This window comes from Gadus morhua, chromosome 4 (assembly GCF_902167405.1).
Source record: "Gadus morhua chromosome 4, gadMor3.0, whole genome shotgun sequence".
NCBI classification, from domain to species: Eukaryota; Metazoa; Chordata; class Actinopteri; order Gadiformes; family Gadidae; genus Gadus; species Gadus morhua.
In genome coordinates this window covers 11,467,703-11,486,950 of record NC_044051.1, presented here as the reverse complement: position 1 = coordinate 11,486,950, position 19,248 = coordinate 11,467,703, and the positions used below count along the sequence as shown (strand labels likewise).

Below are 19,248 nucleotides of genomic sequence, written 5' to 3'. Positions count from 1 at the left end.
CTTTCTCATGTGTTCCCCTTTTTTGTTAAATGTTATCCATTTAAATAGTTTGCAGCCAGGTTGGGGTCCTTACAGGCAACTATTCAACTACTTTCCCTTTTTTCATATGAATGTGAATAGAAAATTCACCAAATAACTTAACAGATAATTGCAATTGTTTTTATTCATTGTTCAAATTAAATAGAGGCAATATATTTTCACTTTAGACAAACACACACCAATATTCACACTTCATTGCTGGAAAGAAAGAGGGAGGGACTCATCATATGCAAAGGAAGGAGGAAATGTACCCAAACTGTACAAACAGTATAAAAACAATGGATTTTAAACAGCAGAACTGGAGCGATAGGTTTCTATCAGCACTGCAGCGCAGCATGAAGCCCTGAGGTACACCGTTCACATCTCTCTCTGGGCGTCTGCATGGAACGCCATTTAACCTTAGTGTTCTCTGAGGTCCAGCATCTCCCCTCTGAAGGAAGGATCTAGATTTATTCCAAATATATTACTTCTGTTTTATTCCTATTATCTAAAATAGTGATTTAAAGACTCGAGAGAAAAGTACCCTTGCGATCAAATATAAAAAAACGTCTCAGCTCACGTGAAAAAAGTCAAACAGACACATAACAGCTTCCGTGCGTACATATTCCCAGAGACGAGGAATTCCTTCAAAGCCACAAAAAAAGGGACAAACCAAAGAGGAAGGCGCTAACTTCTTGAGGGGGGGGGGGGGGGGGGGGGGTCGAGGAGAGACGGCGCTAACCCACATCGGGGAACACCCCGCTTCCGTTTCCTGAACTTTCTTTCTCGAATTCCTGGATGATGAGAGTGACCCTCCTTCACTGGAGGACGCAGATGTCGTTATTGTCCTGGCTGTCGCGCCCCTCGCCCCTGCGCTCCTCCAGGCTGGGGTGGGTGTAGCTGTGCAGCAGCGCCTCGCCCTCCCCCGACGCCCTGTCCTGCTCCAGGGTCTGCCTCAGCTCCCTCAGCATCTCCTTCCCCTCGCTCGCAGGCAGGTTCCCCAGGTAGTACTGCGGAGCCAGCTCCACCAGCCTGCACAACACACACACACACACACACACACACACAGACACATGTACGCGCACACACACATACACACACAACCACAACCACCCGCACAACACAAACACACACACACACACACACGTACTTACGCGCACATGTACGCGTACACACACACACGCGTGCAGATACGCGTACACACTCACACACACGCGCGCGCGCGACACACAAACACACCCACAAGCACACACAAACACACACACAAGGCTTAATGGTTAACCACAGACACACATACAAGTTAGACGTTGGGTATTTCTGCAGCGGCCAGTCCACAGGGTGCTGTTCTGAATCCTTTGCGGACACTCTTCTACAGTTTACAGCTGCTGGCCCAGTTTGTGTTTGCCAATCACAAGCTTACAGATCCACCGCCAGCCAGCCACATGATTAGTTGAGCAAATGTGAAGTGACAGAAAGGGAAACAGCCATTTTCAAGTGGATTTGAGGTTGTTTGCCATGTGACTGATTTGAGAGATTACCATATCAGCCAATCCCAGGTAATAAATTGTTCAACCCATAGAGGGCGGAATACACAACCCAAACCAATAGACAAGCCGTGCTTGGGGGCCTGGTCCTCCTTCCAGCTGAATAGACCTAGACCATGAACCCGTACTAGAGGCTGAACTCACATGTGCGGGTGCACGTGGGAGGCGGTGCAGATGCAGTTGTCGTGGGAGATGGTGAAGTCGTGGTACAGCACCCAGGGGGGCGGGTCCGAGGCGGGCTGGCTGCACAGGTAGGAGGAGAAGGGGTGGAGGTGGGCCACGTGGCGGTGGGTGAGCAGCAGGTAGTTCCCCGAGCCGTCCACGTCGTGGGCCACCTGCCGGGGGGGGGGGGGGGGGGGGGGGGGGGAGAGAGACAACGATTTAACATTAGTGGAACAGCTGGTATGGGAAAGACACTGCTTGCTGCATTGAATCAGCCTCGCCGGCATATTGTGGAGGCCAAGACCGGCCGGTAAAGAACATTTCTCAATGTTCTTTTTTGTTAAATGCATATTCTTTTCCAATAAACGTGCATTGATTTTTGAGTTCATTTTTCATGTGGGATGTTTGATATGGATTGAAGCATAATATATGCATCTTAATGATGGTACTCCACAATACAAACATTAAACATGAATACCTGGTATGGTAAATATATTAAATTGGAGGAAGAATATGATATTTAGGATAAACTCAAGACTTGCAGAGTAATTGTAACTTATTTGGTTTCTGAATCAAAACTAAGTGAAATGTATGTATAAAAAAAAAGATATAATATCATTGGTTATAGATATGTAATATATAGATAAGATACTCAAACACAGCCTTACCTTAAGGAAAAAGCCGGAGATGAGGGCTCGCTTCACGTTGGTGCAGTTGTCCTGACAGCCGAAGGCGGGGGGGGACACAGGAAGCTCTATTCGCTGCATCACCTCCAGAAGCTCCGCCCGGATCACCACAGCCAATCGTAGCGCAGCAGAGCTGAGAAAGTTTGTCGTGCACCACGCCTCGTCCTGTTTATCTGTAATATCCCCGACATGCACAACATAACGCATCTACAAACCTCTCTTGTCAAATGAAATGCACTGTATAAATATACCGCATATTCAATCAATTAATTAAATCATTGAAAAAGGACGATTGCCCAAAACTTACGTTCTACGAAAGCTTGATAGATATTGATGAGAGTGAAGTGGTCGCCCTCTGCGTGCAGTAGAGGGCGCCGTTGGGAGATCACAGCTTCTTCGCCGGTAGGAGCTGAGGTCATGAAGCAGGATGGAGCTGAGGAGAGGAAACGGAATACCGCTTTGAGTTAATAACGGCCTGTAGACATGGAAATAGATCTTTCAACAGAGGTGAAGGATTATCCTATTTTATGAAGTGTGTGCGACAAGGTATTCATTCCTGTATGTTGGGTTCCTAGACAATTGAGATCTGCCTTATAAAACAATAAAGAATGGGAGGAGGTAAAGGAGGTGCACACAACCTAGCAGATAAATATAGACGCTTTCCGAAGTCAACGGGTTCCTGATACAAAGTCACAGAAGTTACATCTTGTGGGGTATCACACACTTTGGTGACCACCCGTAATACGTTATACCTGAACACACACACACACACACACACACACACACACACACACACACACACACACACACACACACACACACACACACACACGTTTGTCTACCTGTGAGCATGGCAGCGATGGTGAGCAGTTCGTTCACGCAGTCGTACTCGCAGGCGGCGATGAGGGCCTTGGCCAGCGGCGGCTCCAGGGGCAGCTCCGACATGATGATGCCCACCTCCGACAGGTTGCCGTCGTCGTCCAGCGCCGCCAGGTAGTCCAGGTCCTCCAGGGCCTGCATCAGGGCCTCCGGGGCTGGGAGGAGGAGGAGGGTGAGAGAGGGGGGATGGATGGAGGAGGGGTGAGGGGGGAGAGATGGAGGGAGGAGGGAGGGACAGGGGAGAGATGGAGGGAGGAGGGAGGGACAGGGGAGAGAGGGAGAGGAGGAGAGACGGAAGAGGGAGGGGACACGGGAGAGATGGAGGAGAGACAGGGGAGAGATGGATGGGGGGGATAGAGATGGAACAGAGACGGAGGAGAGAGGGATGGAGGAGAGAGTTTGAGGAGAGAGGAGAGAGACAGATAGAGAGATAAAGAGAGATAAAGAGAGATTAAGAACAGAGATGGAGGAGAGGCGAAGGGCCGAGACGGAGGTGAGCGATCAAGAAAGAAGGAGAGGAAGAGAGGAGGAAGCGAAGACAGGAAGAGAGGGCGGAGAGAGGGGAAAAAGGAAGATGGAGAGCGAGAGAAAGAGAGAAAAGGATGGGAGAGAAGGAGAGAGGAGGAGCGGGGAAAAGAGGGGAAAATACAAATACATAAGTTGGATGGTCGATAGCTCATGCGATTGCTTATACACATGGTTTTGGGGACCAAAACGTTTCTTTGTTCAGAAAGAAAACGTTGATGAAAAAAAACATGCATATAGCTACCAGGTCTGTCCAGGAACTTGCACTGCCCCATGTCAGCGATGTCCAGCCGTTTGAGGAGCAGGACGAGTCTGCTGAGGTTCTCCTCCACGACCCGGGGACAGTGCTCCTCCTGCATGCCCTGATCGTACAGCGCCTGCGGGTACAAACGCACACACAGCCCTGGGGGTGGAAGAGAGGTTTAAAAAAACGAATGCATTCAACACATATTGAATATAACGTGTTAATTAGTGCAGAGCAGGGATTATACATCATACGTCATACCAAAGTGAAAAAAATAAAAAATAAAAATACATGCACACAAATGGAAAGGCCAGATTATCGGACCACAGCTACTGTCACATTTGATTGGATTTGAAGTGTCGGTAATCTTCTGTATTCAGACGTCCTACCTTTAAGGCAGCTGTTGACCCTCTCCGTGCGCATGTCTGCCTGCTGCTTGCTGATTGGCTGGAGGACCTGGGAGTTTGCCCGTATTTGTGGATTGTAAACCTATCATGAAATAAAATAAAGAAGAATAGAAACATTGATCCGACAACCCTGTCTTGAATCTTACATTTAACTGCTTCCATTTAACTACTTCTCAAAAAACTGGAGTTTGATTTTCCACTTTAATAACATTGGTAAAAGTAAGTGAAGTCCTTAGAAGTATGCGACTCCTTTTAGCAACAATATACTTTTTTTAATATTGTATAAATTATAATAAATATTTACATTGTATTTTTATTATATAATATATAATATTTCACATGCTAGTTTAGCAGTGTACGCCAATATGACAAATAAAAGAGCAAGTAAACAGCCCAGGCCTCTTTTCATTTACATTTAGGGCATTTAGCAGACGCTTTTATCCAAAGCGACTTACATCGGTTAATACACACATTGACACACCGACGGCAGAGTCAACCATGCAAGGCGACAGCCAGCTCGTCAGCAGCAGTTAGGGTTAAGTGTTTTGCTCAGGGACACATCAACACTCAGCTAGGAGGAGCCGGGGATCGAACTAGCAACCTTTCGGTTACAAGACAAACTGCTCTACCTCCTGAGCTAAGCCGACCCCCCGGCGCTGAACTCACGGTCTTGATCTGCAGGCCCGTGTCGATGACGTAGCGGATCCCGGGCATGGAGAAGGACGCCTCGGCCAGGGTGTCCGTCAGCACCACCCGGCGCCGCCCCGCCTCCCCCGCCCCGCCCGGCCCCCTGGGCGGCGGCGGGGGGGGGACCTCGGCCTCGTACACCCGCTGGCTGGCGGCGCCCAGGCCGGCGTGGAGGGGCAGCGTCCGCAGCGGGCCCAGGTGGGGGCTCAGCGCCACCGCCTCCTTCTCCAGCAGGGCGGAGCACTCCTCCACCTCCTGGTGGAGCAGAGGAGGGGGGGGGGGGGGGGACAGGGTGAGACTGAGGGTGACTGAGGGTGGAGCGAGAGGAGCGTTGGGAAGAGACAGGTGAGATCAGATAGGATTTCTTTTTTTTTGCAGATTAGTGCCCTATGTGTGCTGGCGGGTGGAGGCAGGGTGGAGGGCGGGTGTAGCGGGGTGGCTCGGGGTCGGGTGCCACGTGGAGGGCTTTAAAGCGGACGGGCCGAGTCAAGGAGAGCTGACAGGTTGGAGGCGGGGATACTGCTATAAAGATAGTTTATTCCTATTAAGGTACCGTGGGCATGTTAAAGAAGCAGGTGGAGCAGTACTACGAGGCTTTTGTACAGGGGAAGGAGGAGGAGGAGGAGGAGGAGGAGGAGGAGGAGGAGGAGGAGGAGGAGGAGGAAGAGGAAGAGGAAGAGGAAGAGGAAGAGGAGGAGGAGGAGGAAGAGGAAGAGGAAGAGGAAGAGGAAGAGGAAGAGGAGGAGGAAGAGGAAGATGAAGAGGAAGAGGAGGAGGAGGAGGAGGAGGAAGAGGAGCAGGAGAAGTGGGTGGGGTCTAAGTGAGCAAGAATTCCAAAATAAACCACCCAAGGCAAAACAGTGTGAAAAACATCTCCAACCATCGTCATCATGGACATCGGTATCGCTCAATGCTTTGCAGCCCCTTGCGTTCGCCCCCCCCCCCCATCTCTAAGGAGGTCTACGTGGCGCGGTGGGGTCCTCACCTGCGCGCTGGCGAGGAACACCATGACGTGGCCCTCCTCTCCCCGTCGGTGCAGATCCAGGACCATGTGACACGCCGCCACCAGGCGCTCCCTCCCGGCCGCCGGCTCCCGGTACACCGTCTCCACCGCCGCCGCCGCCGCCGCCGCCGCCTCGCCCTCGGCCCCCTCCCCCGGGCCCTGCTCCGGCCCCGGGCAGCCTCCGGACGCCCCCGCGGCGGGGTTGGCGGCTGGGGCGTCGGGGGCGGGGTCCAGCGCGAGGAGGGGCGCGGGCCCCAGGAAGGCGGCGAGGCGGGGGGCCAGCGAGGGGTGACAGAGGAGGACCACGCGGAGGTCGTGGGGCCGCTGGCGGCACACGTCGCACAGCAGGCCCAGCAGCACGTCGGTGGGGATGGTGCGCTCCTGCAGCTCGTCCAGCACCACCACGCCGTACTGCCGCAGCAGGGGGTCCGACATCATCTCCTCCAGGAGCAGGGAGTCGCTCATGAACCTGGAGGGGGGGGGGGGGGGGGAGGTTGGAGGTGAGCGGTTGGAGCATGATGGGCAACGACTCACAGGATGGTTTAGGATGGATGGATATCAGCCCCCCCACCCCCCCCAAAGAGACGGTACGGAGGTTTATGTTAAAGGATCCTGGTCTCTTTTTTTTTTGGAAGAAAAGCAAAACCATATTCTCCTCAGAGAAAGGCCCCATTTTCTGTCTGGCTTAGATAAAACTGTAGAACTGAAAATCCCACTCCTTTTAACATTTTCCGAGAGGCTTATAATGGGCTCAAGGCCGGAGCGATGGAGAGAAACTGAAATTGAACTTGTGGTCTAAAAAATCTGGATGCTCTTAAAAACCTAATGGATTATTAGGATGGATTCAGAACCTCAAAGAGCTTAAATGGCCCAGTGTAGAAAAGAGGTATCAAAATATCCAATTGCAGAAAATGCTTCAAATGAATGAAAGAAACGAATTCATGAAATACAAAGAATATAATAAACATGAATTGTAAAGAATGCAATGGTTATGGATTAGTCTGGAATCTTTGATTAGGATGAACACTCAACCAGGTCCACCACCCCTTTAATTTCCTGTTTAATTTCCTGCATCACAGAAAAACCTGCCACCTACTGGTGAAGTGTCCCAGATTCTCTATTCTTTATTTACTTATATTTATCAAATGTTATCCTTTGAATCATTTAGTCCAACAAAACCAGTGCACAACGGAAAGCGCTAGTGCACAAGAGAGTGAGACAGGGAGAGAGAGCGTGAGAGAGAGAGAGAGAGAGAGAGAGATTATCTTTCAGGCGCGTTATACAGCCACACTGTTGCTACCAATTTAACTATAAAATTCCGGCCACAATGGGAGGTTAGGGCGGGACTGGAGTGATGAAAGAGGAGATCATGTAACCAGTCTACTCAAGAGATGGGCGACTCCCTCTGAGAAAGCGCCTGAGAAAAGTGCTTATCTACCTACCTGCGGGATGGACACACACACACACACACACACACACACACACACACACACACACACACACACACACACACACACACACACACACACACACACACACACACACACACACACACACACACACACACACAGGATGTATCTTTTTACAATAAGAAAGGCTTTAAACACAGAGTATTCTCCTTGCTTCCGTAATGAGACGCATTTCAAGTAAAACAGGATATTCGGAAGGGACTTGGGCATGGTCCTGGGGGGGGGTTCAGACAATAGTGGGAGTTGGGAGTGGACCTTCATGTACTATTCTGTTACTATGTGACTATTAACCAATAATGTAATAATGTTATTGATATTGAATACTGGCTGCATTGGTATCTCTGTCTGCTGTGTGACACGTAGACCTACAACATGGGTGAGGACTCTTGCACAACAACGGTGTTGATGTTGTGATGCGCTGTAAAGCTTCAGCCACTGCAGACGATAAAAGCATCAAGCGTTGTGGCTCCGGTAATGTGGAGCGCCTCACCTAGCCGTTGGCGGTCCCTAGCGTCGTGACCTCTTCCCCGCAGACACTAGATGAAACAAAGGGTGTGACTGTGCTCGTTAGTAGCAGCCCCCGTCCCTCACCTGAGCAGGGTGTCCGGGGTGCAGCTGTCGTCGTGCGGGACCCTGTAGCCCACCTCCAGGCCCAGGCTCAGGTCCATCTCGTCGGCCACGCGCAGGGCCAGGCTGCCCGCCGCCACCGAGTGGGGCTGGGAGCAGCACACCAGGCCCTGGGAGAACTCGTGGGACAGGGCGTACTCCACGCACCACTGGGGCACCTGGCGGGCCACCGACATAAGAGTTAGACGGGGACACACCGGGGGTGTGTCGGCAGGTTGCCTTAACGAGCCAGCTCGGCCATGTCACTGTAATCACTAGGATTGATCAGAGGTACCAGCCTACAGACTTTGGCAGTAATCGAATCCTCTATACGGCCCTCTGAGAGGGCCGTATAGAGGATTCGATTACTGCCAATTTGAATCAACGACGTTCTGTGCTGTTCTGTGCAGCCACGTTCATTTAAAGTACAGTGGCGCACACCAACAGACCTGTAGAATCCAAACCTCCATTATAGCTTAATCCACTCAAAAGCTATAACGTTGACCCTGCCGATGCCTTCACCCGACAGAGATATACCATAACATGTTGAAAATAAACACAAGCCAAATCTCTTCGTATATTTGAGCAGGCTTTTTCGGATTCGATACTTAAACACAACCCAGAAGTACAAATGAACAACAGAATTGAAAAGCACCTTCCTGAACCATGAAGGCTGACTGTGACTCGCGATAGGACGCTATCATGATAATGAACTGTCTCGGTGTCTTATCAGTCTCATTTGAGTAGAGGGGAGATATGAGCATGGATGTGTTGGAAACATACTCTGGGCCCCAGAGGTAAGGCATTCCCTAAGTATTCCCCAAGCCGTTCACGTAACCACTTACGAAAACCCTCCAGAATGGTGACGTGATTATTATTATTAGGTGACGTGAACAGTCATGATTGCACTCATAAACCTCTGATTGTTGACACATCTGTGAGGGAAAGGCAAGGGTTTAGGACTGTACTGCTAAATTTTTTGAGCGTACACAATGTTGTGTCATACACTACACAGCGTAGTTCTAGATGGCTCTTGGGGGGCAATTATAAGATAGGAGAGTTAGTTGCAGGTGTTGTCACTAATCATCACCGGAGATCTCTTTCAAATGTGGCAGCAAGCGTAGCCACTGGGCAGAGAAAGAGAATAACCTTCAAAATTGTTCAGATAACTCGATTGTTGATGCATCGTGTTTGCTTGAGGGAGTTTTGGGGGATCCCTGCTAGGGTTGGGGTAAAATAAGATAGAAACATGTGGTTCTCGCTAATCTTTGCTACCGAACTACCAAAAAAATCGAAAAATATTTTTTTGAGGCAGATACATCAATGTAATCTAAGCGGACGTAAATCAATGGTACCATCCTAATAGAGGACGACCAATGACCAGCAGAACCCAAAACACCAACTTATCCATACAAGAGATAAAATCTCACCTAAAATTCAGAATCGTATCGTAATAGTTACAGAAACTCAACATCGAATCACGGCTCAATAATCGGTGTGACTTCACTAGGTCCGACGCCCCTTGTCCACCGTACCTGCGTGCTCTTGCCCACGCCGCTGGGGGCGCTCAGCACCACCATGCTGTGGCTCTCCAGGAGCTCCAGCAGCCGGTACTTCAGCCTCCAGACGGGCAGCTGCCTGCGCTCCTCCAGCAGGACGTAGTACCGCGACGAGAAGGGCAGGCCGTCGTACGGGTTCACCTCCAGGTCTCCCAGGCCCTCCTCCTCGTCGTCCTCGTCCTCGTCTCCCTCTCCTCTCTCCCCGCCCTCCCCCTCCTCCTCCTCCTCCTCCTCCAGGTCGTCATCAGAGAACAGGGAGGAGACGGAGAGGGAGTCCAGGGTGGCTGAAGCAGGGGCGGGTTGGGGGCCAGGGGAAGGGAGGGTGGAGGGGGAAGCTTGTGGCGAGGACATCCTCCCCCCCGGATGGGGGATGAGGGCGATGGGGGCGAGGGTCGGAGATCACCTGGAGACAGAATGGAGAGTGTTATGACAGTGAATGATTAACAGGCTCAATCACAGCTCAATTATTAGTGAACGCGATCAAACATGTTTTTGGTTGGCAGGGATTTCTACCAACCTTCCTGAAGCTTTTTATCATATCCTCGAGGCAGCTTATCACATTCCTCTTCACATTCACTCTGAGCAGCACCAAGTGTTTTCGTAAAAATATGTGAAAGAGTTGATTCAGTAACTGGTCTTTGTCTTTCAGAAAATGTAAACCAGTGATGCTCGAATGTACGAGTTGTCCTTCTTACACAACTCTGTAAGAAGCAGCGAGATGTAGGATCTGTTTTTGAATGATATGGTCAAATAGAGCACTGCTGATTAAATATAGAAGCTCTGCTTATTGAAAATGAATCAGAGGGGTCCCACAATCGTCTTTTAGAGGGTCAGGGCATGTGTTTGGTTCACCTTTAACAACCTGATCCTCTGTAACCAGGACAATTGCTGTCCTTATGCATAGCAGCAGTTATAACATTTTTCTTTCCTCACTGGGGTTGCTGGTTCAAAGCCCCGCCTGAGGGTGGGTCTATCGGACATCTCAGCTGTCCTATACATTCAGCGGTCCAGGCAAACTCCTCTAGTTGCACTCTCATCGCCCCACATGGCCCTGTAACAGCTGATCATCAGCTGTTTGAATTACTTGACCACAGAAGAAGGTTTTCTTCACATCGAAAGCAAAAAAAAACTGATCAAAAGGAAGAGAACCATTCAATTCTCAAAATCTTGTAACACTCCCCTTGATATCAAACTGGGCTTGGTTTTGAGGTGGTGTTTAGTTGTTTGTTTGGTTTTAGCTCGGTATAAAACTAACAGTATTGCATACTGTCAAATAATACAAAACAATGTCAGTTCTCTCACATTCATGTATTTGTTATTGCCATTTGCCGCAGCTTCAACTTTTAGTATTATTACTATCGGAGTCTGTTGTGCAGCCACGTAGCAAGTCTAGACACACTCACTTCCCCTGCTATGCCACAGGGAACAATTCTGAGATGACACCTTCTCAAAGTGTGTATTAACCTCCGTATTCCGTCTGTAAAATGTAAGCATTTGCTTTTATATTAGTTTGTAACAGGTGATTTAAGCTAGGCTCTGGCCAAATAGCCTATACGGCAAATGTTCTTTGGCAAGGTAACCACATCGCCCAGACCTACTTCACCAACATGGACATGACTTCACCAACATGGACATGTGCCAGGACGCATGAGTATTCAAGAAGACATGCTAGCATTAAAGGATTTCGCCCACAGTGGACATTTTTATCTATTAATAAATGTGAATAGCATGTCAACAAACAGTAGCTGAATGGCTCTACTGAACACGACGGACTATAGTCTCATACGCTGTTGGTATTTTCTGCACTGTAATGTTCGTGTCCCTGTACTACAATGTTGCAACATAACACAACGCAGCATAACATAACTCCACAGATCGTTTTAACAGGGGTTTTCAATAGGGTGAGCTGGGGAGATGTATACAGTCTGTGTACAAGAGGAAAGAGTGCTATACATGTCAGGCGCTATCTAACAGCCAAGAAAAGCTGGATGTTGGATGTGAACTTAATCCAAATGTCAACAGAGTATAGGAACATCTAACACACAGACTCTATCTCATTCTGCCGACACCTTGAGAGTCTGGCCACAGTGTAAAGTCAGCTGACATCCACACTGTCTTCAAGAGCTGGAAACAAATAAAGCATTTGCAAATATCAGGCACTATCCCGCCCTTGTACTGAAACAAGTTTACCTCTTTAACATATCAGATGATTAATCCGAAGAGATTCATGGGTTGCAGGACGCTGGGCAAAAACAAAAAACAGCCCCACTGTCCAGGAAGCTTTGTTTAGGTATCCACTGATGGCGAAACCACGAAGGCAATACCGACCGATCCCCTAGGCGGAACGAAGCCCGTCTTTCCCCAGGAGAACGACCACAAATAAATAATCCAGGAAACCGTAGATCCAACGAGAGTTTTCATTCGTGTTTGCCAAAGGGGTCCACTTTTGATATGACTGCTGACAATTGATAATAATATCAATGCTTTATTGTATTGCGCTACGGACCCGCCGCCATGTTTGGTTGTCTGACTGGGCGCAGGTGGCGTCGACAGTCAAAGGGGCGGAGCCTTCAGAGATGCTGTCAAACCATGACATACATTTAAAGAGCTAGAAATACTCTACAGTAAAATGACAATATAATATCCATCTAAATATGTTTTTATATTTGTATTGCAGGCCTAGGCTTTATTTATATTATACAGCTATAGGGCTACAAAAATGTAATCCATAATCCTTCATCATTAAATCTGTCATCAAATTAAATGTAACATAATTCTTGGTTTACGTTAATCGTATTATGCATTTTTTTTTCTGAAACTCAAGGTTGTGTACTTGAATGTTTTATGGTGCAAGTTGCACCATTGTCACTTTGTCACGTCCTTCCCGAGATATCAGGGACAATAAACCAGGGCTTGAGTCCCCCCGAGAGAACACTTTCCTCACAACTACTAAAAGCTTTGTACTGCAAAAGCACTGCAGTAGCCTACAAACGAACAACGATTCAAAGACATTGGTAAAGTGAGAATATGACAAGGTTCTGCACAGGAAGAACTGATTAATTTCTTGTTATGTCTTCTTAATTGCTTATTGGTTTGTTGATGCATAGTGATTGTAGAGAAGGTTCTGCGTCCCTGCTATAGATCAGCAGTAACAGTTAATTTTATCATTGCCTAATGCAACCACATCACCTCAAAACTAAGGTTATGGCCTATTCTGTCAATCTTATTAAGAATTGTAATAAATCTAATTTAATAAGTTCAATGAAACAGAAGATGTGTGAGGCTTTTTTAATTATCAAAGTACCTTTAATATTGTACTTTGGTAATGTCTTAGGTAAGTTATACTATATACTTCTTTTGATATAGGGGTTTTCACAAACCTAGGCTTTGAAGGAGAATGAGACTTCCATCGCCATTGTACTACACAAACCCTTTTGTGTTTCATAATCTAGTAGGATATTGCAGTGTTATAAAGACTAATGAACAACGGTAGGATGAGTCATTCAACATTTTACGTTGCATGCATGAGACCAAAGTCCATGGCAATCAATAGAAAAGGAAATAGGACAAAAGCCGTTTTGTCTCTCCTAACCTTATGAGTCAGGAGCACATTCCCCAATTCATAAAAAAAAGAAATACTGTGTAATTACATAACTAATTATTGCGCTCCATTAATCTACTCAATGTTCCTAACATAAATTTTGAGTTGATCTCAAAATGCAATGTTTAATTAAGGTAGCGTGAATTTAACGTTAAAGAAGTTGATCTCTAAATAGATGAAGGTTTAGGTGTAGTAGGTCACGTTGCGTTCCCTAGCGAAGCTTATCGACTGGATTTTCTCTCTCAGTTTGTCCTCCCAGTGTTTGCTCCAGGTCTGGCTTTTCTCCAGGCCCTCGCAGCGGGTGGCCATCTTATCCAGCGAGGACAGAGATTCAGGCAGGTCAAGGGTCAGCCCTGCCCTCTGAACCGCAGACTGGAACTTAGCTGGAGACGCTGTTGCTAGGTAACACCTGGAAAAATTTGGAACACATTACTATTTCATTGGATGAAGAAGTAACTGTGTGAGTGTGTGTGTGTGTGTGTCTGCACAATTTACTCAATATAAGCCTATGTTCCTCTTATGTTTGCGATAGAACACTTATGAAAATGAATCACATTTACGGCACAATTACTGCGCTCCAAAAGTACAGTTACAGTACAATTCAGGCAAAATATAAAAGACCTGTAATAGAGTGTGTGTGTGTGTGTGTGTGTGTGTCTGTGTGTGTGTGTGTGTGTGTGTGTGTGTGTGTGTGTGTGTGTGTGTGTGTGTGTGTGTGTGTGTGTGTGTGTGTGTGTGTGTGTGTGTGTGTGTGTGTGTGTGTGTGTGTGTGAGTGAGAGAGAGAGAGAGTGAGTGTGTGTAGGCAATGGGCATGAGGGCATACCTGTTGAGTTGAGCACTGGGAGGTGTGTGATAGTGGTGCCAGACCGCCACCGCGGTGTGTGGACACAGTAGGTAATGGTTGTCCTCCCAGCACCTCCTCATGCTCTCCAGGATCCCCTCATCCGTCACGGTCCCTGCAGACACAGCCTGGGACAGCTGGAGGAGAGTAAGAGACAAGAGGATAGAAGGAGAACATTCTGGATCATTCACTACGGACGATTACCAACGTTTTGTAATATACACATTTTGTACTCCTTTACAACGTTTTTAAGCTGCTTTAGCATTTTCTTTCTCCTGACCAATAAAGGTATTTTGAATTGAATTCAGAGTGAATTTAATTGAATTCAGAGTGAGAGAGCCACGGGGGCATGATGCAACACTTCTCAATCACAGAAAAACATGGGGAGGGAGGGAGGGAGGGAGGGAGGGAGGGAGCAGAGAGCGAGGGTTGTTTATTCTCAAAATCGTTCTACTATCCGCTTTTCTTTGCTCTCTCTCTCTCTTTTCAAATCGGACCGACAGCAGCTTCAAGTTAAAAATAATAATGAAAGAACGGAAAAATAATGACCACTGTACCACTGTGTGGAGCTGTTGTGGCAGAGTGTGCCGATGCGAGCTCTGGAAGTCCTCCATAATACCCTTCACTAGGGCGCCATCTCTCCCCGACAGCAGCCAGAACACCCGCTCCATGTTGTAGGGGTCCTACACAGGAGCAGCAGAAACAGGGTACTTTAACAGGGTAGCATTAATGCATTCGTCCATTTCTTCAGTAACTGTAATCCATATAATAATATAAAAATAGTAATAATATTATTATACATGACAAATAAAAAAAACAATGGGAGATTGAAATAACCTTGCAAGGGGATGTGGGTAATAGGAATAGTAATGCTTATGATAACACTAATATTAGCATTGACAATTATTTCTCGAAGGGGATCAATAGCACCTGAATGTCAATGGCAGGGGCCAGAGTTTGTTTAACATCAGCCGCCATGGAGAAGTCCCCGCTCTGCACTGTCCGCCGCACAATGTCATTGCTGTTCACCATGGCAACAAGCTGCAGGGGCACGCCCATCTGCTTCACGATACATCCGGCTGGGAAAAAACGGTAAGCTTGAAACTACAACTCAAACTAGGGCATTGTTTGGGTTTCAGGTTAGTCTACTGATGTGTAGGGGTTTGAAACTGCAGGAGAGAGGTTCTGGGTTCAAACCCCCGATCATCACACACAGTCTACCTGTAGGCATCCCTGAGCTGAGATTTCTAAGCCCAACCTTCTGATGCAAAAACGGATAGTGACTCAGTATCTTAAAGAAATACAATGCACTGTACATCGCTTTGAAAAAAAAAAGCCTTCCGCTAATGGAGCACAACGTTAGGTCTCACCGGCGATATTGCCTGCTCCTCCTGTCGGGACGACCACCTCGAGGGGGGGCAGAGGGGCGTCAGCGCTGGCCCCCTCCAGGCCACTCATGTGCAGGTAGGCGTAGATGAAGTGGGACAGCTGTATCATGATCCTGGACCAGTTGACCGAGTTTAGGCTCATGAGGCCGTGGGCTTTGACCAGTTCATGGTCGGCAAACAGACGGCGTATTGGATTGTCAATATCGTCTGAGGTCCCGTCCGCTAAAACAAGAAAGAGTCGCAAGTTAGAACCTTTTTTAATTGAAACTGAGAATAACGCTGTAGTCGGTTGCTATACTCCTATGATACAGTCCTACCACAGAGTAATCAAAAATGACCCATAAAAGGTGGTTGCCTTTATGAATCACAATGAGGGTGCTCAATGCGTGTTGCTCAGACCGTCCTTCCCTCTTCCCTAGTATACCTGAGAACACGTGGATGTTGTCCTGTAAGCAGGTGGTCATGTGCTTCTCCTGGACGGGGGTGACGCGTCCTCTGGGGTACACCACCACCAGGTCCACCTGGGCCAGCCCTTTAGCACTCTGGATGGCTGAGCCGCCGGTGTCCCCCGATGTACCTGAACAGGCATCACACAACTAGATGCATCGGACAGAGGTTTGTCTCTGTGGACATTGTTTTTTGGAAATCGGGCGGCTATATGTCTTGGTAAAAATTAAATTAAATCAATAATCACTGTTAGCTGAAAAAATGTTGTGCAGCTCTGCCAATTCTGCCTTTTTTAAATGATTATGATCTTCCTCCATTTGGTTCTTCAACCTATCTTTGAGGATGTACATACTTTCATATATATCATCAGATACAGTCCTCAACCACAAAGCCACAGCCAGTAGATGCAGCAGAGTCACGCAACACTCAGTGCTTAAAAAACTGGTTGCCACTTTGTCATTTTTTGAAAAAGCAAGCAGGCCCCAAATAGACGGTAGGTCCGTCTCTACTATGAAAGGTACATACAGAGATCATAAGTCCTATTGTGCATAAGGGTTCTGATTTATTCTCTATGTTACAGAGACCTTTTTATTTTATTTCAATAACCGTCTGAACGTAATAACTAGCACTTACCTACGACAACAACAGCTCTGCGTTTCTGTTTTTGGAGAAAGTAGTCGAGGAAGCGCACTGTGCAGGTCATAGCCAGGTCCTTAAAGGCCAGCGTGTTGCCATGGAAGAGCTCAACGATGGTCAAGCCCTCTTTTAATTTGGCAAATCTGACGACCTCTGGCACTGAGAAGCTAGACAAGGCTTCCATCACCAGTGCTGGGGAGGAAGAAAATGTAAGGGATAGGGGAGAAAATGTTAAGAAAAATTGAGAAAAAGTAAGTTGCATATTTATTTGAAGTAATTCCAAAGGGTTATCAGATTAAATAATAATCCTTATAATAAAATTGTATGCAGCCTCAACTGTGACAATCATATAAAAATAACAAGAACAATACAAAAAACAGCAACACCTCATTCAGGCCCTGAAGGCCTCACCTTCCAGGTGGTCTCGGGGCATCAGCTGGGTGGGGATGAACAGCGAGGCCACCTCCACCACCAGCTGAGAGAAATGCAGAGCGGCCCAGGAGCGCAGGGTGTCAGGGCTCAGCACGGGCAGGCTCTCTGGCATGAACATCCCTCCGTCCGGGGCGAACCCCGAGAAGAGGACATCGCAGAAGTCCGCGCCCTGGACCCCGCCCCGAGTGCTGCAGTACCGCATCATAGGAGCCTGTTGTGGAGACTGTGTGTGTGTGTGTGTGTGTGTGTGTGTGTGTGTGTGTGTGTGTGTGTGTGTGTGTGTGTGTGTGTGTGTGTGTGTGTGTGTGTGTGTGTGTGTGTGTGTGTGTGAGTGTGAAGGGGGGCAGACCTTTAGACAGGACATAGGCATCGAAACGTTTTTATCTTTGGGGCTGCAACACCTATAAGCAAGTAAGTAATTGAATGCCCTTGTGGAGTCTTAAATGAGCCTGCTTTATGTGACAAGCAGCCATGATAAATTGAAGTTGTAGTTTTGTAATGATCCTTTAACCAAATGTTCAGAATTTTAGAATTTCTGAAGCATTTTTTGTGGTTAATCACCAACGAAAGGCAATAACCCTGGTCCTGTACCGTACATCTCCGCTCCCCCCCCCCCCCCCAGCTGTCCTGCAGCAGAATATCTACCTGGATTGGGGCTAAAGTCTAACCCTGGTTGAAGTACATGTCCTTTGCTTCCAATAAACTGCTTTCTGCACCCTTGCAACCTCAAGTTCTAATTATTGGTCTTGTCTCAAAAGCATAGCATTTCAAAAAAGTATATGATAGGGTTATGAGAATGTATTTCGATTGAATGATGCATTCTAAGATAACTAAAATAAATGACTAATAATTAAAACTAATAATATAGACTAAAAAACAAAGCATAATACAGAGTCAGATATACTGATGATGTTATTGAAATACCAATATAAACCAGGTTTAATGAACATATAATATAAAATGTACTTTAAGAGTTAATACACAAAAAGCTTATTCAACATATATACATATTGTACATTCTTACCTGTTATTGGTATCCAGACAGAAGCAAAGTGTCCCCCAAAATGATTTTCAATACTAACAAGAAAAGGCTCGAAAATGATGAATAATGAATATTAGTCTACACCAATGTTGCAACTCGGTTCTAATCATATTAATTTTAATTAATGTGAAGATAAGTCAATCTTGCTACTGCGGATTTGTTTGTTTTAGCATTGAAAGTCAAATAAAACCTACTTTTAAGTAACTTCTACACAATCAAAAGAAGAAGAATCCATTTCATAAGCACTTCAGCTGGCATTACCTTTTGTCTTGTTCACTGCTGGCTCCAGTCCAGGGTCTAAAATAGTTACCAAAGGGGGAAGGGCCTTGCTCTGTTAGAATACAGTGTCAGGATAAAACTAGCTAAAAAAGTTTAATTTCACTTGTTTCAAACTAATTGATATAGACCGCTTTATTAATCCAAAACAATTTCTAGAAACGTATTGACTTTCTATAACGGGCACCAGACGAGGGAGGACCGTTATATATTTGCTGCCACTGGCAAATATAATGACGAGTGTCATGCATTCTTTAGCAAAATTGGCAAGCATAATCTTGACTCTTTAAACTCTGTTGCTATTAGTGTTGTCTCTAATTTCCATTAACCAAGCCAAGCCACATATAGACGATCTATCCCAATACAAAACAAACACTTCCGTATCAAACACTTGCTTAGTAAAAGTGTAGTGTAGTCTTCCATTACCATCTAGCATCTGGGTGTCAGATCTCAGATCCTAACGTTCTACCCTCTGAAAGTTCTACTCAAGTTCTGCTCATTGGTCAAGTCCCGTTATTGGTGTTTTCGGACTGTTGGCTGGCTGCCTTGCCTTCTATGAACCGGATGCAGAATGCGCTTTAATCCATGCTGGGAACGATGGTTCGGTTTTTAATTTATGCAATTAAAAACAAAGTGTATCGTATACTTTATGTAAATTATTTCATGTATTTATATATATATTATTCTGAAAAATATCCCACTGTAGATGGATGACATTTTTAAGTATCGAAAATTACGACCAAGCCTACTGATTCTGATATTTATTAGTATTATTAAAATGCAACATTTATCAAT

The 19,248-nt window shown here is 46.7% G+C and overlaps 2 protein-coding genes across 6 annotated transcripts; both read right to left on the bottom strand.

The window, feature by feature from the left end:
• Positions 1 to 143: 143 nt before the first annotated feature.
• On the bottom strand, positions 144 to 12,527 carry dqx1 (DEAQ box RNA-dependent ATPase 1). Its single transcript, XM_030353792.1, has 12 exons — positions 11,980 to 12,527; positions 9,766 to 10,192; positions 8,216 to 8,409; positions 6,138 to 6,624; positions 5,132 to 5,407; positions 4,448 to 4,547; positions 4,059 to 4,217; positions 3,253 to 3,444; positions 2,718 to 2,843; positions 2,393 to 2,583; positions 1,707 to 1,897; positions 144 to 1,050 (listed from the first exon to the last, which is right to left on the bottom strand). The coding sequence occupies exons 2-12, from the start codon at positions 10,138 to 10,140 to the stop codon at positions 837 to 839; spliced, it is 2,505 nt and encodes an 834-aa protein (XP_030209652.1). The 5' UTR covers positions 10,141 to 10,192; positions 11,980 to 12,527; the 3' UTR covers positions 144 to 836.
• Positions 12,528 to 13,063: 536 nt separating this feature from the next.
• thnsl2 (threonine synthase-like 2) lies at positions 13,064 to 19,011 on the bottom strand. 5 transcript variants are annotated; one of them, XM_030353795.1, is made up of 11 exons: positions 18,880 to 19,011; positions 18,439 to 18,474; positions 18,160 to 18,226; positions 17,115 to 17,358; positions 16,701 to 16,895; positions 16,045 to 16,197; positions 15,603 to 15,842; positions 15,163 to 15,311; positions 14,790 to 14,915; positions 14,215 to 14,369; positions 13,064 to 13,799 (listed from the first exon to the last, which is right to left on the bottom strand). In XM_030353795.1, exons 4-11 carry the CDS (start codon positions 17,338 to 17,340, stop codon positions 13,574 to 13,576), a joined length of 1,470 nt encoding a protein of 489 aa, XP_030209655.1. In that variant the 5' UTR covers positions 17,341 to 17,358; positions 18,160 to 18,226; positions 18,439 to 18,474; positions 18,880 to 19,011; the 3' UTR covers positions 13,064 to 13,573. The 5 variants fall into 5 exon arrangements, with proteins under 5 accessions (XP_030209655.1, XP_030209657.1, XP_030209654.1 ...); XM_030353797.1 differs by having other exon boundaries at positions 18,160 to 18,212; XM_030353794.1 differs by lacking the exon at positions 18,160 to 18,226.
• Between the last annotated feature and the right edge of the window lie 237 nt (positions 19,012 to 19,248).